Source organism: Thunnus albacares, chromosome 21 (assembly GCF_914725855.1).
Source record: "Thunnus albacares chromosome 21, fThuAlb1.1, whole genome shotgun sequence".
Classification (NCBI taxonomy): domain Eukaryota; kingdom Metazoa; phylum Chordata; class Actinopteri; order Scombriformes; family Scombridae; genus Thunnus; species Thunnus albacares.
Window position 1 is genome coordinate 15,614,822 of NC_058126.1, and position 12,863 is coordinate 15,627,684.

The following is a 12,863-nucleotide window of genomic DNA, read 5'->3' on the forward strand; positions in this document are numbered from 1 at the left end:
GCGGTGAAGCGGAAAGATCAGGATCAGGCCAGTTCTACAGGTCCAAGTTTTCCAGCAGTTTTTTTTTTTTTTCACTTGGGTGTTAAAAAATCTATTTAAAGGACTTTTGTATTACATGTATGAATCAAAGACTTTTTGCAGTCATCTCAGTGAGAACATTGATGCATTTTTTTTATTGCGCACAATATTGCCTGTGGAAGCATGATCAATACATAACTGGAGGTGGTATGATTGTCTCGTCCTTTGGTATGAGTGGAGAGTCCAGCATTATTCCAAATTCCTCTGCAAGAACACCAGGAATTTCATCTTCTTTAAGCTCCCTGGTTGTGGTTGTTGTTGTCTCGCCCCCTTTTCCATCTGTTGGAAATATGGTAGTGATGAGTCTGTGGCCAATGTAGGTGAGCCTTCCACCTGGTTTCAAAATGGTGCAGAGGGACTTGCAGAAGAAGATGGAGCTGGTGGAGCTTTGGTGGTACTGGCACATCTCAACAAAATCCTCCAGACACCGAGGTTCAAGGGTAAACTTGTAGATCTCTCTCCAGTCTCCATCTGCGCCTCTATTCTCCTCCTGTTGCCATTCCAGAAAGTGCATACCCATGTCCTTCCTGAGCCGGTACACTCTGTGGCCCTGCTCCTGGGGGCCACTGGTCTCAAGTGAAAGGGGGAGACTGAAGCCTGGGCCCCCGAACCCAACGTCGCAGAGCCAGCGCCGGCCCTCGATGCTCACCATCAGGATCAGATGGTCAAAAGGTGGCCCGTAGCAGCCTGTGATCTGATTCTTCACCTGGCCAGAGAGCAGAGTCACCTGGAAGCCCAGTTTGACCAGTAGCCAGGAGAAGAGGCCGTTGTTCTCAAAGCAGAAGCCGCCTCGACGCCTGTTTACTATCTTATCGTATAGAAGTGGGATGTCGAGGTGGACTCTTCCGCCGCTGTGCACCGTGAGGTCTTCAAACGGCACCGACAGCAAGTGACAGATGTGAACCGAGCGTAACGCCTCCAGGTTGGGTTCAACTGGGGCCACAAACCCGATGCGCGACAAATATTTCTCCACGTCCATCCCCTCTGAAGTCATTCCGCTGCTCTAGAAAGGTTGGATAACGTGTGTCCACTTTCGCTTTGTTGTCTTGAAGGCAGGCTCGATAAACTGTCCTCAAGTCAGCTATACTGCTTCATAAAGTAAATAAATATGACACATGGAGGAAACATCCATAAATAACTTGTCATAGCGGTAAGGAAACTTTTTTTTTAAAGTATTTTTTGTGAAGAAGTTCCGGACATAAAGAGAGTTGTAAAAACAAACTTTTTTTTATGAATAAACTTTTTTCAGTGCATTTTTTGTCAAAACTTTATTGACAAAATTCCTGTTGGAGTGTACAATCAAATCATATTGATGCAAATATCATCAAGTAAAAAGGGTATAAAGAAACAAATGCATTACAAATGATTACAACGAAATAAAATAATGCAGATTAAGTTCAGTTTTTTTTAATCATACACATTTTTGCGTAATTGATTACAGTTTATAAATACACATGTAATGTCAGAAAAGTAAAGATTTTTATAAAACAACAGTCGTGAAAACGTTTTTTTCTATCAAAATCATAACATTTTCAATGAACTAGAGAACTTGCATAGTGAAGAGCTGCTATTAGATTCTGGTTTGTTTCAATAAAAAAAACAACTGACTAGTGGTGGAAAGTAACTCAAGTACTTAAATTAAGTACAGCTTTGAAGTATTTGCACTTTACATATACTATTACAATATGTAGAAAAATGAAAATTGAGTATTTACATTTTTCTCTGCTCCACTACATTTCAGAAGGAAATATTGAACTTTTTACTCAACTACATTTATTTCACAGTTTAGATTTAGATTATTTAGATTTTTACATAAGATTTTTAGTTTTTATCCTGAGTAATTTCATGTAATTATTAAACTTTCTATCACGGTATTTATGAGATGTATAATGTGCAGTAATGTTGAATTATTTGGTACTGTACAGCAGCAGCATGTGTGTCCAGGGCAAATATCCCTCTGGGACAATAAAGTCTTATAAAGAAACAAATTCCTATAAATTACAATACATTGTGAAACAAAAACATTAGAAGGGAACATGGTATGCATGGTATACTAAAATATAGCATTACATCAAATATATCTATTTCAATATTCATCTTAAGTTTCTTTTTTTAGAAAGTTGGCTACATCAATCCAGAACATTCATATATGGTGAAAAAAATCGATGGAAAATACTCTCTTTTTCTAGTCCACAAAAATCACACTTATAATCAATATCCAGTTTGAATCTTTCTATACTTTCTATGCAGTATCTTGACAGACACTTCCTTAAACTTGTTATTGATACAGTATTTATCACAAATGTTCCACGCTTTCTCCCATAAGGAAGACCAAAAAACATCTAGATGATGGGACAGTAACACAAATAAGTGTGTTCCTAATATTTTTGTCAGAGCACTTCTCTTTCAATATATATAGATATTTTCCACAAAATCTTCAAAATTAAAATCTGTCACCATCTATTTTTTTTTTATTAATAAAAGGATAATATACAAACATTCAGGTAAAGCAGTAGCAGCACCTACAAATCATAATTTAAACAACATAAATTCATATGAAGGACTTACATAAAATAAAAATTTAAAAAAAACAAACAAAAACAGGAGAATACATATACACAAAATAAAAACATATTCAGTCAGAGGGTTCTGGAGTAAAAGTTCCATAATGTTTCAATGGCTCATCGCGTTTTATTGTTTAATAAACAGAGTTATTTAATGAGAGAATTAGGAGAAAAATCTGGGGCCACCTCCAGTCTCATTTTGGCTCGAGTGACGTCACAGGTGGACACTCCCTTTCCCCCAGCAGAGGGAGAAAGATGGCGCCCACACACGTACTGAGATGCTGTCAACGGGGTTTAGCATGGATACCTGTGATTTTCATCGCGCTGGTCGTCTGCTGGTCGTATTACGCTTATGTGGTGGAGCTTTGTATATGTAAGTGGAAGTCCTGCCGTCTCTTTAAAGCCTTTTTTTGACAGCCGGTGTTTTCACTGCGCTGTCCACACAAACACACAGCTGTTGTTGGGCAGCAGGAAGTAAACGGACTGCAGCTCAACAATGGTTGTTGGTCCAAATCTAGATACAGCTAATTATCGCTTTGGGTCGCCTTATTTTTAACCAGCGATGTGTTTTGGACTAAAGAAAACTTTCACCGTGCTGTAAATGTCGCTGTGTCTTTTTGTGTCGAGCTGAATGGAGTCTGGATGGAGAAAATGAAAACGCTAACTAAACGGCATTTAGCCGGTTAACCAGATAAATGCTCCCTAAACTGAGTGATAATGTAGCATTCTAGCTAAAAATTGAGGAACAAATTTAGATTTTATTGTGAATTCTTTGCATAACATGTGTATTTCAGGGATTTCTGAACTTGCGATCACAGTTTTCCCCCCAGATGATGAAATTTGGTGTCAACAGACCCCATTCAAAAAGACTAAACCCAACTTTTTGGGCGTGTTAACCCTTTAAAATTAGCCAACATCTATTTCTGATCCCCCTCCCTTTCTGATTATATGGCCTCTGTGTGTATGTGAATCATGAGAAGAGCTGCAACAAACAATGATTTCCATTATCGATTAATCTGTCGATTATTTTCTCAACTAATCAATAAGTTGTTTAGTCTATAAAATGTCAGAAAATGGTGAAAAATGTAAGTCACTGTTTCCCAAAGCCCAAGATGACGTCTTCAGATGTCTTGTTTTGTCCCAACCAACTATCCACAACCCAAAATTATTCAGTCTACATGTCAAGACTAAAGAAACCAGAAAATTTTCACATTTTGACAAACTGGAATCAGAGAATTTGGACATTTTTTCTTAAAAAAAAAAAAAAAAAAAAAAGACTTAATTTGATAGCTGACAACTAACAGATTAATTGACTCATCGTTGCAGCTCTAGTCAGTAGCTCAACCAAAAAGTTATTATTCTTTTCTTTCTCCATTTGTTTCATCTGAAGGATTTTTAGATGTCCAAAGAGCTGAAAGCATCATGTGTATCACCGGGGGGGGGGGGGGGGGGGGGGGGGGGATAGATTAACATTTAGACAAAAAGTTGATTCTTGACCTCAGAAACAGAAGTTGACCAATACACTTCACCACACATTGTACTAAACAGAGAGAGTTCCTTTTTTCTGACCACTTCTTTTTTGCCGGTATTGGCCCAAAAATTCGAGACTGAATGCTGATTCTTGTAAACGATAGACAAAACAATCGAACTGCAGCAATTCATCAATTAATCGCTTATTCATGTGTGCTGTGTCATGCATGACAGTAAACTCAATATCTTCAGATTTGTGATCGGACAAAGCAAGACATCTGAAGACGTCACCATTGGCTCAGAGGAATTATAACAGACATTTTTTCAGCTGTTTTCTGACCTTTTATAGATAAAACGTAATCATTAGTCACAGCCCTAAAACAATCTCTTGAAAAGATGGACAAAATTCCCTTATAGTGATCAGAAAAATGGAAATTCTGCGACAACTGGGCAAACTCCATCTGCTGAGGAAGATCCTGTGATGCAGTTGAAAGCTCAGGAACAGCTGCTGTTTTAAATTTCCTGAACAAATGCATAACTTTGTAAAGTATATTTTCTGTCAAATACAGTAATGGATGAATGACATGATGCTCACTGGTGTCACTAGTGACAGTTTTTCTTCATTATTTAACATTTCTCTTTTCTCTGTTTTGTCTCTTGCAGTCACCATCCCCAGTATAGGAGAGCAGAGTAAGTGAAACCATTTTAATTTGATACAGTATGAAGGGAAGTTTAGTGAAATGAGCCAGTTTGCTACTTATAAGGATAATCTCTCTTTGCTCCAGTGAAATGTGCTCTGTAGACTTAGCTAATATTAAAAAAAAAAGAAAAGGTTGGCACACTCTTGCTCTGTCAAAGTGCTGAGGTCAGTCTACTTGCAGTACAGCGCTCAGCATTAGCTTTCCTCTCTCATTAATTAAATATGTAGATGTGCAGGGTTTCTTCAGAGTACGCATATCCTAAGTGACAGCCGCAGTTTCTTAAATCAATTTTTAATGGTAGTTTGCTTGTATTTTATGTCAGTGTTCATATCAAACTGTGCTGTTGGTTTTGACGTTTTGCTTCGTTTTTCCCTCCAGTTGTCTACCTGATCTTCTTCCACCTCTCTTTCATCATGTTTGTATGGTCTTACTGGAAGACCATCTTCACCAAGCCCGCCAGCCCCTCCAAAGAGGTACAGTAACCCAATTATCCAACGCTTATCTCCTAAACGTCAACTTGATGTACACATTTCTTTTTAAACTTTCCTTTTTGTACTCCAGTTCTGCCTGCCCAAGGCTGAGAAGGAGCGTTATGAGAAGGAAGAGAGACCAGAGTCCCAGCAAGAAATCCTGTGGAGAGCCGCCACCAGTCTGCCTCTGTACACCCGCACAGGAGCTGGAGGTACGTCTGTGTGTCCCCCAAATATGAATTTTTGAGTGTGTGTGTGCATTTGTCCATCTTTCTGCCTGTTTGGACTACCTAAGAATGAGATACTATTTTGTTAACACACTGCAGCAATCCGTTACTGTGACCGCTGTCAAGTTATCAAGCCAGACCGGTGTCATCACTGCTCTGCATGTGACATGTAAGAAAGTCTCCTTTTTTATATTTTATTTCTCTCTCAAATAATGGAAATCTTTTCTGTCATGTTTAACCTGTTTTCTCTATCTCTCACTGTGTATGGCAGGTGTGTGCTAAAGATGGACCACCATTGTCCCTGGTATGTAAGACCTGATAAACACAACTCACACCTTACTCTTGCTTTTACTCCGCTAAGTTAGGATGGGTCACACATCATACCAAGCATATTTGTAGCAGCTCCTTCGGGAGATGATTCTGTTTCTGATAGACAGCAGTTCTTCACACTTAACAGCTGCTTTCTGAAGTGATGCTGTTCTTACCTTACACATAAGTGAGCCAAACCTCTTCATTATGATGAACATACTGGCTAGTAGTGTTGTCACAATAGCAAAATTACATGCAGCCATGCCTCTCATTATGTCACCATGAAAGCTGCAGCGTGCATATGAAAGAAAAAAAATAAAAAACTGTTGACATGCCCATTATGCCTGCAAAGAGTGGAACAGATTGCTGCACTCTGATTAAAACAATGTCACTCTTAGTACCAGTACTAATAAAATGGGGTATAGTCCGGTTTTAACGGCAGGGTTTTGCGATACCTCTCTAGTATTGGTATACCATGCAACACTACTGGCTAGCGCACTGAATCATCAGCTGAAAATAGTCCACAAAATATGCACAATTACTCATGTTAAGTAAAGTTTGCCAAAAGCCAGTGTCCAGTTTCCCAGTGAGGAAAAAGAAAGCAACATAATTCACTTTGGAGCCAAAGAAAGCAAACTATCAACTTGGTATAACCTTAATATTCAAACAAAGCCTCCAGCTTTTTAAAGTTCATGTTGATAAGGTTTCTACTCAGAGGTCATGATGTCAAATCTGACCTTTCTGTTTTCATGTGTCTTCAGGGTGAACAACTGTGTGGGATTCTCCAACTACAAGTTTTTCATCCTCTTCCTGGCCTACTCGCTGGTCTACTGTTTGTTCATTGCGGCCACCGTGCTGCAATATTTCATAAAGTTCTGGACAGTGAGTAACGACACGCAGATGTGGTGGTCCCGGCTACATAGTCTGCTCACTTCCACTCAGTGTAGTAGCGGATGAGAGTGTGTGTCTGTGTGGTTGTAGAGAGGATGCAGGCCTCGGCGAGCATCCTCTGAGTTGGCTGTGCATGGTGCTGAGCTCTCCTCTGTTTTCTCTGTCCTCTCTCACCCTTCACCCACTGAACCCCCCCCCCACCTCCCCTCCCCTCTCTGTTTCCCCTTTTGTTATCCCCAGTTCTCGCACACTGATTCATTGTTCTCTGATCTCCCTCTCCACTATCAGAATCATCAGTCACGCCACTCATGCGGCCGCAAACACCTCCTCTCTCTTTTTTTTGTGTGTGTGTGTATTTTCTCTCCTTTCTCCACTCCACTTCAGTTTCCTCTCATCTTCCTCTTTCATCCCTTTGTTTCCTCCATTCTGGGCACACGTTGTGCATTCACCCACTCTCTTCCTTTCATTTTTTTTCCCCCTAACTTGGCCTTGACTCATATTTGCCTCCTGATTTTTTTTTTTTTTTTTTTTTTTTTTTATAGTCCCCGCTCCCCTCCCCACCTGCTTGTTCTCTCCTGGTGTTGCTAACCAGTCTTGTTTCTGTTTGTACTAAAGCTTTGCCGGAGGAAATCGGCAGAGAACTGCCCAAAGGTAACCCAGCCACCCTCCAAAGCCTTTGGTGTTGCAGTGCCTCACCATCGTTGCCATGGTTTTCGTCGTGATGTGCATGCAGTGCTGTTCACATGACACTCTTCTTATTTCTCTCTATCGCTCCGTTTTTGTCTTTCTTTTCCTCTCTTTCCATAAATGAGTGTGAATTTGTTATTGATTTCTCTCTTTCTCTCTCTCTCCCTCTCTCTCCTCTTCCCAGAACGAGCTGCCAGACAATCATGCCAAATTCCATGTCTTGTTTCTATTTTTTGTGGCGGCCATGTTCTGCATCAGTATTCTGTCCCTTTTCAGCTACCACCTGTGGCTTGTAGGGAAGAACAGGTCCACTATAGGTAACACACACACACATTCAACAAGTTTTTTTGTAATTTCTGTCAAAAACATGAACCCATTTTTTTATGTACTTGCAAATGATGATAACTCAAAGTTAGTAAATCATTAAAAATCATTGAATATATATTTTTACTGGATCTGAGAATAATTCCTTCTCATCTATGCTCTCAGATTCTTATTTTCAGTCCAACCTTTTCTTTTCTCTTCATTGATGTTTGTTTAATGATCTCTCTCTCTCTCTGTCCATCCTGTCTCTCCATTCTTCTCGCTTTCTCAGAGGCATTCAGAGCGCCGGTCTTCAGGACAGGCTCCGATAAGAACGGCTTCTCTCTGGGTTTCCGTAAGAATATCACTCAGGTGTTTGGAGACCAGGAGAAGTACTGGCTGCTGCCTGTCTTCACCAGGTAAAAGAGACAAACTTAGAATCGAACAGAGTAGATGGACGGGCACTTATAATGGTGTCAACAATACTGGATCCCTGCTACTTATTGACTTCGTCTCTTGTTTACTACAGTCAGGGAGATGGTCTGACGTTCCCGACACGGCTGGTCAATGTTGACCCAGAGCAGGCCACAGTGACCCTGAATCCAGAGCCCAATAAAAGGTGATCAATCAATACAATAAAAGCCATATTATTTGACATGAGGCTCTAAAAAAGATTCATGTTTGGGAAGGGGCTATGACACACAGTTCATTCTTTTTTTTTATTTGTTGTGCACCAGTGCTGCCGACGTCCCAGCGAGCCCGCTCAGCGAGTCACAGAACCACCTCCTGAGCAACGACCAGCGTGCCAACAACATCGGAGACCATCCGGATAATAACACCCTCAAATCAGGTGAGCTCCACCAGGGATGATATCAATATTTCATAGACAGAATTAACATTAACCACTCGCTGTCTGGCATCTGTCACCTTACTGCATTTTCTGTTCTGTCTTCACAGCTGGAAGTGAAACCATTACAATCTCCATGGAGAGCGAGTCCTAACCAGGTGAACAAAAGCGAACCCCAATTCTGACCTGATGATCCGTGTATGCCATTTAGCAGTCATACTTTTGCGTGCACATGTCAGATTTTTCACCTGGATGTGTCGCGTTGCATAATTATGTCAATTATGAACACTTATTTAGAGAAAATTGGAAGCAGCAGTGTAATCACCAGTAATTTACCTAATTATCTTTGTTTTGTTTGCTCTCTTTTCTTCCCTGTCACAGGAGAAACTCCTCAGTCATCTAATATGATGCCTTAAGCAACGCAACAGTTTAGTTCGTCACCATGGAAACAGTCTCCCAGTGCAACCCCATCCCCACAGATCCATTCAGAGTAACTATGGAAATGCATTCCTTTTGCCCGTCACCGTACAGCAACGCATCTACGGCATTGGCATTTTTCGCATGCAGTGTCATTAGCAAATCTCACACATGCCCCTATAGGACATGTCACACAAGCTTGTTCCCTCTCACACCAACACACACACACACACACACACACACACACTCACACTCAGACACAAGCTAACAGTCGCACATTCAACTGTATACTTTTTTTTTTTTTTTCTTTTTCTCACAACCAGAGCATTTATTAAAAATGAAGGACAACATCCAAGCATCTTGGAGGGAATAGGAGCTACTTTTGGTGTTTTTTTTTAATGAGTAAACTTTTATTTGTGCCAAAAGCTTCCTGGGTGCACCAGGACTCATTAGGATAGGCACAAAGCTGCAGTGAAGAGCAGGGGCACAAGCTGGAGCAGTATGTTTGTCTTTGAACATTTCTCTCTCGTGGTTTTATAGAAAGGCAAGCAGTACATCCCGCGGAGATGGCCTTATTTTTGTTTGTTTTTTTGTTTTTTAACATCATGTCGGAGCGCATGTACGGCCTGCACCTTTTTTTTTTTCTTTCTTTTTTTTTTTTGAATACACCCAGGCTGTATCACAGAGGACTCTATTGCATGGCTCAGTGGACTGAACCAGTGCAAAACAGGGAAGACTGTAGCTTGGGGTTTGGATGGCATTTTGGATATCAGAGCACAAGGTGGCGCATTTGCACTTTGTAGATTATCAATGTCCATCAAACAAGGTGCTGCTTTTTATCATGTCCAAAAAGCATCCCAGGTATAATGGATATTGGAGGATCATGTGATTTATGGTGTGGTGTAGTGTGCGTGTGTGTGCGAGCCTGCGTGTGTGTGTGTGAATATATGTAACAGTTGAAGTGGCAGGGTTTTTTTTAAAACAGCTAACAAACTAAAATAATCAGCTTTATGTGTTTTTGTGGCCAACTTGTGTTAAAACATGCTGCTTATATTCTGACAGTTTGACCTGGGAGATGCATTTCACACAGTGCAATATGCAGTATCCTTCACTACCTGATCAGTGATTATTCTTAGTATTTCCATCAGCCCAGTGTCTACAGCCTGTTTTTTTGTTGTTGTTGTTTTTTTTTCTACAGCTCAGCGCTTCAACCTTTTACTAAAGTCACCAACATTCATTGCCAAATAAGGGCTGACCTGTCAGGAGCTCTGACCTCTGAACCTGAAGTGTTTACAACATCCTAGCTTTATCTTAACCTCACTGGCCAATGTCATCATAACCAAATTATATTTACCAGTCGTTCAGGCGCAATATTTTATACAAGGTTTATCTGTCCTTCCTGCCTGTAGTGGGTCACGATGTCCTTGAGATGCCAGTGCTGGTCCAGCAGGTGGCGACAAGGCTCCTGTCATCTGCCCTCATTGAGATGCAGAGTTTTCCGGCTCAGGGCTCAATTCACTTTCAGTCTGATTTGCAGGTGCGGTTTTCTTCAGAATTAAATATTTTTCATAACAAGTAATTAATATGCATTATTTTCCTGTAATAACTCCAAAAACCATAATTCATTTGAAAAGAAAGTGAATTGAACCCAACTGATCTTCAGTTTAAAAAAAAAAAAAAAAAGTAAAAAATTAAAAAAAAAAAATTTAAAAATAGAGGTGTTGAATTCAGCTTCTGCTCACCTTGTCTACGCTATACATGTATGTGTTTGGAAATCGGCTCAGTGTTGTGACCTCCAACTGTTAAAGGAGCCTTAAGTGAATTGTCTTATGTCCGTGCTGAACATTTGGGATATGATAGTGACTCAGAGGGTCTGACGAAGTGTCTGAACAATTCTGAAAGCACCAGAGAAACAATTATTCGTGATTATTATTCGAAACATTTTTCATGAGAACAACCAAATATAACCAGTTCAGGAATGAGTTACATAATCTCCTATGAATTTTGTTCGTGATATGCAACTTTCTGACTCACATTGGAGGGAGACGGACCTAATTCCACAAAAAAATCCTGATGTCTCTCTGATCACATCCCTGCGACTGTTGCTGGATGAGTCTCTTATTAAACTATATCCCAGACGACTCTGGTGATGTACAAGTTTACAGCTGTTTCTATTGTACAGAGTGAGTAGTGGTGTTGTTATACGGTGTATTTCTCAGTAATCGTTGTCACAGTTGTGCTGAATGTACACAGACGGGACAGTGAGGACGTTTCGGTGTAACGATGAAGCGGACTTTTGCGTTTACGTTTTATCCTTCCGATCATGTTTAACCTTTTTGAGCCCAAGTGTATTTATAATTACTCTTTACAAACCAGTGATTGGAGGATATTTGTTAATGTATGGAGTAAGCTCATGATGGGCTCAGCGTCAGAGTCACACTGTGGTTTGATCTCAAAGCAACAGATGAAATTACTGTCAGATCTTTTCTAAACCTCACATTTCAACATTTAATAAAATGAAAAAAAAAAAAAGATATATATTCTATACCATCTATAAGGAGCCTGGCTCGTTCTGCTCATTACTTCTGGCCACTGATTCTGAAACATTGGACCTGTCTTGTTTTATAAATTGCCTCTATTCTCTCTCTCTCTCTCTCTCTCTCTCTCTCTCTCTGGGCTGTTTGGCCTCGAGACTAAAGTGCGCGTGTGTATTTTGTAATGCTTAACTGAGTGTTTTTTTTGTAATATTGTCGTCTTGGGAGAAATGCTTCTGTGCAGCCATGATATTTTTTACATGTGTGTACACACATAACGTCTGACTAATGCTCAAAAGCATGGCGCCTAACCACTGTAAACATGTTTTACCATGATGACAGGGATTATGGTGTTAAAACAGACATTGGGGGTTTTTCAAATATAGAAGTATAGCTAGGTGTATCATGTTCTCAATTTGCTTTACTCTGGTCTGTCTCAACTTTATAAATGAAGCCATAAAAACTACAGTGAAAACGGAGGAAGGATCTGAAAAATTGTCTAATTTCTTTCTTTTTTTAAAGACTTACAGAATATTTTACATCTGTTTTCACAATGCAGATGTAGCCTATCATAACTTGCTTATTGCTACCTTTTGGTTTGTTTTTTGTTACAATGTCCTATTTTACAATGTGTGTGTATATATATATATATATTGATAATGTAAGAAAAAGACTACATATATATTTTTCTTGTCTGATTAATTTTACTGTTCCTATTTTGTGAATGAAGTACACGCCTCTACACAATTAACGTAAAAAAAAATAACAATAAATGTTTTTTTTTAAAAACCTCCAGTCTAACTTCGCTCTTGTGTCAGTTTTGTGTAATTCAAGATTTACACTTCACTTTTTACATGTGTTGAGCAGATGTTTGTTTTTTTTTCTTCTTCAAGGTTGCTTAAATCAAATATAAATTCTTGTACAGCAGAACTGTCACTCTGCATTACAAAAGAATAAGATGAAGAGTTAGTTTGTGTGTAGAAGCTAATCTGTATCAGTATGTAACTTCCTGGAGTGAAACATGATTGGCAGAAATTACACAAAGATGCAATGACATCATTTCTACTTTATGTGTAGCTGTGTTTAGCCTTGCTTTGGTTTCTACACACATTGTCTCAAAAAGTGCTTTTGAATAAGTTTGGACACAAAGCTAAAACAGGCAAATTACTTCATGCCTGTGATATTTGACTGAAGTCGAAAATCTTTGTGGAATGAGGTTCAGGAACCCAGCTGAACTTTGACCTTTGCTATCTGTCTAACACCCAGGTCTTTGACCTCTGCACATGAGGTAATTTGTGCAAAGATTATAAATTCACTGTTCTGCTCGTCCACTTGAATACGTCATGCTTCACTTACATTTTCTTT

At 39.6% G+C, this 12,863-nt stretch overlaps 2 protein-coding genes across 3 annotated transcripts; one reads left to right on the plus strand and one right to left on the minus strand.

Moving 5' to 3' along the window:
* Positions 1-35: 35 nt before the first annotated feature.
* Positions 36-1,376, minus strand: LOC122972609 (arylamine N-acetyltransferase 2-like). Its single transcript, XM_044339846.1, has one exon. It carries the CDS (start codon positions 1,070-1,072, stop codon positions 206-208), a length of 867 nt encoding a protein of 288 aa, XP_044195781.1. The 5' UTR covers positions 1,073-1,376; the 3' UTR covers positions 36-205.
* A 1,478-nt stretch (positions 1,377-2,854) lies between these two features.
* Positions 2,855-12,282, plus strand: LOC122972765 (palmitoyltransferase ZDHHC20-B-like). 2 transcript variants are annotated; one of them, XM_044340076.1, is made up of 14 exons: positions 2,855-3,015; positions 4,776-4,802; positions 5,192-5,286; positions 5,375-5,495; positions 5,610-5,679; positions 5,782-5,814; positions 6,581-6,701; positions 7,326-7,361; positions 7,582-7,714; positions 7,993-8,119; positions 8,230-8,319; positions 8,438-8,550; positions 8,658-8,705; positions 8,929-12,282. In XM_044340076.1, exons 1-13 carry the CDS (start codon positions 2,898-2,900, stop codon positions 8,699-8,701), a joined length of 1,128 nt encoding a protein of 375 aa, XP_044196011.1. In that variant the 5' UTR covers positions 2,855-2,897; the 3' UTR covers positions 8,702-8,705; positions 8,929-12,282. The 2 variants fall into 2 exon arrangements, with proteins under 2 accessions (XP_044196011.1, XP_044196012.1); XM_044340077.1 differs by lacking the exon at positions 7,326-7,361 and having other exon boundaries at positions 2,858-3,015.
* Positions 12,283-12,863: the final 581 nt, after the last annotated feature.

What these genes read in the sequence shown, in the direction of transcription:
- LOC122972609 (XM_044339846.1), bottom strand. Translation starts at nt 1,072, where the DNA reads ATGACTTCAGAGGGGATGGACGTGGAGAAATATTTGTCGCGCATCGGG.
- LOC122972765 (XM_044340076.1), top strand. Translation starts at nt 2,898, where the DNA reads ATGGCGCCCACACACGTACTGAGATGCTGTCAACGGGGTTTAGCATGG. An exon ending in ATTTCATAAAGTTCTGGACA is followed by an intron (nt 6,702 to 7,325) that starts GTGAGTAACGAC and finishes TTTGTACTAAAG; the next exon opens with CTTTGCCGGAGGAAATCGGC. An exon ending in TAATAACACCCTCAAATCAG is followed by an intron (nt 8,551 to 8,657) that starts GTGAGCTCCACC and finishes CTGTCTTCACAG; the next exon opens with CTGGAAGTGAAACCATTACA.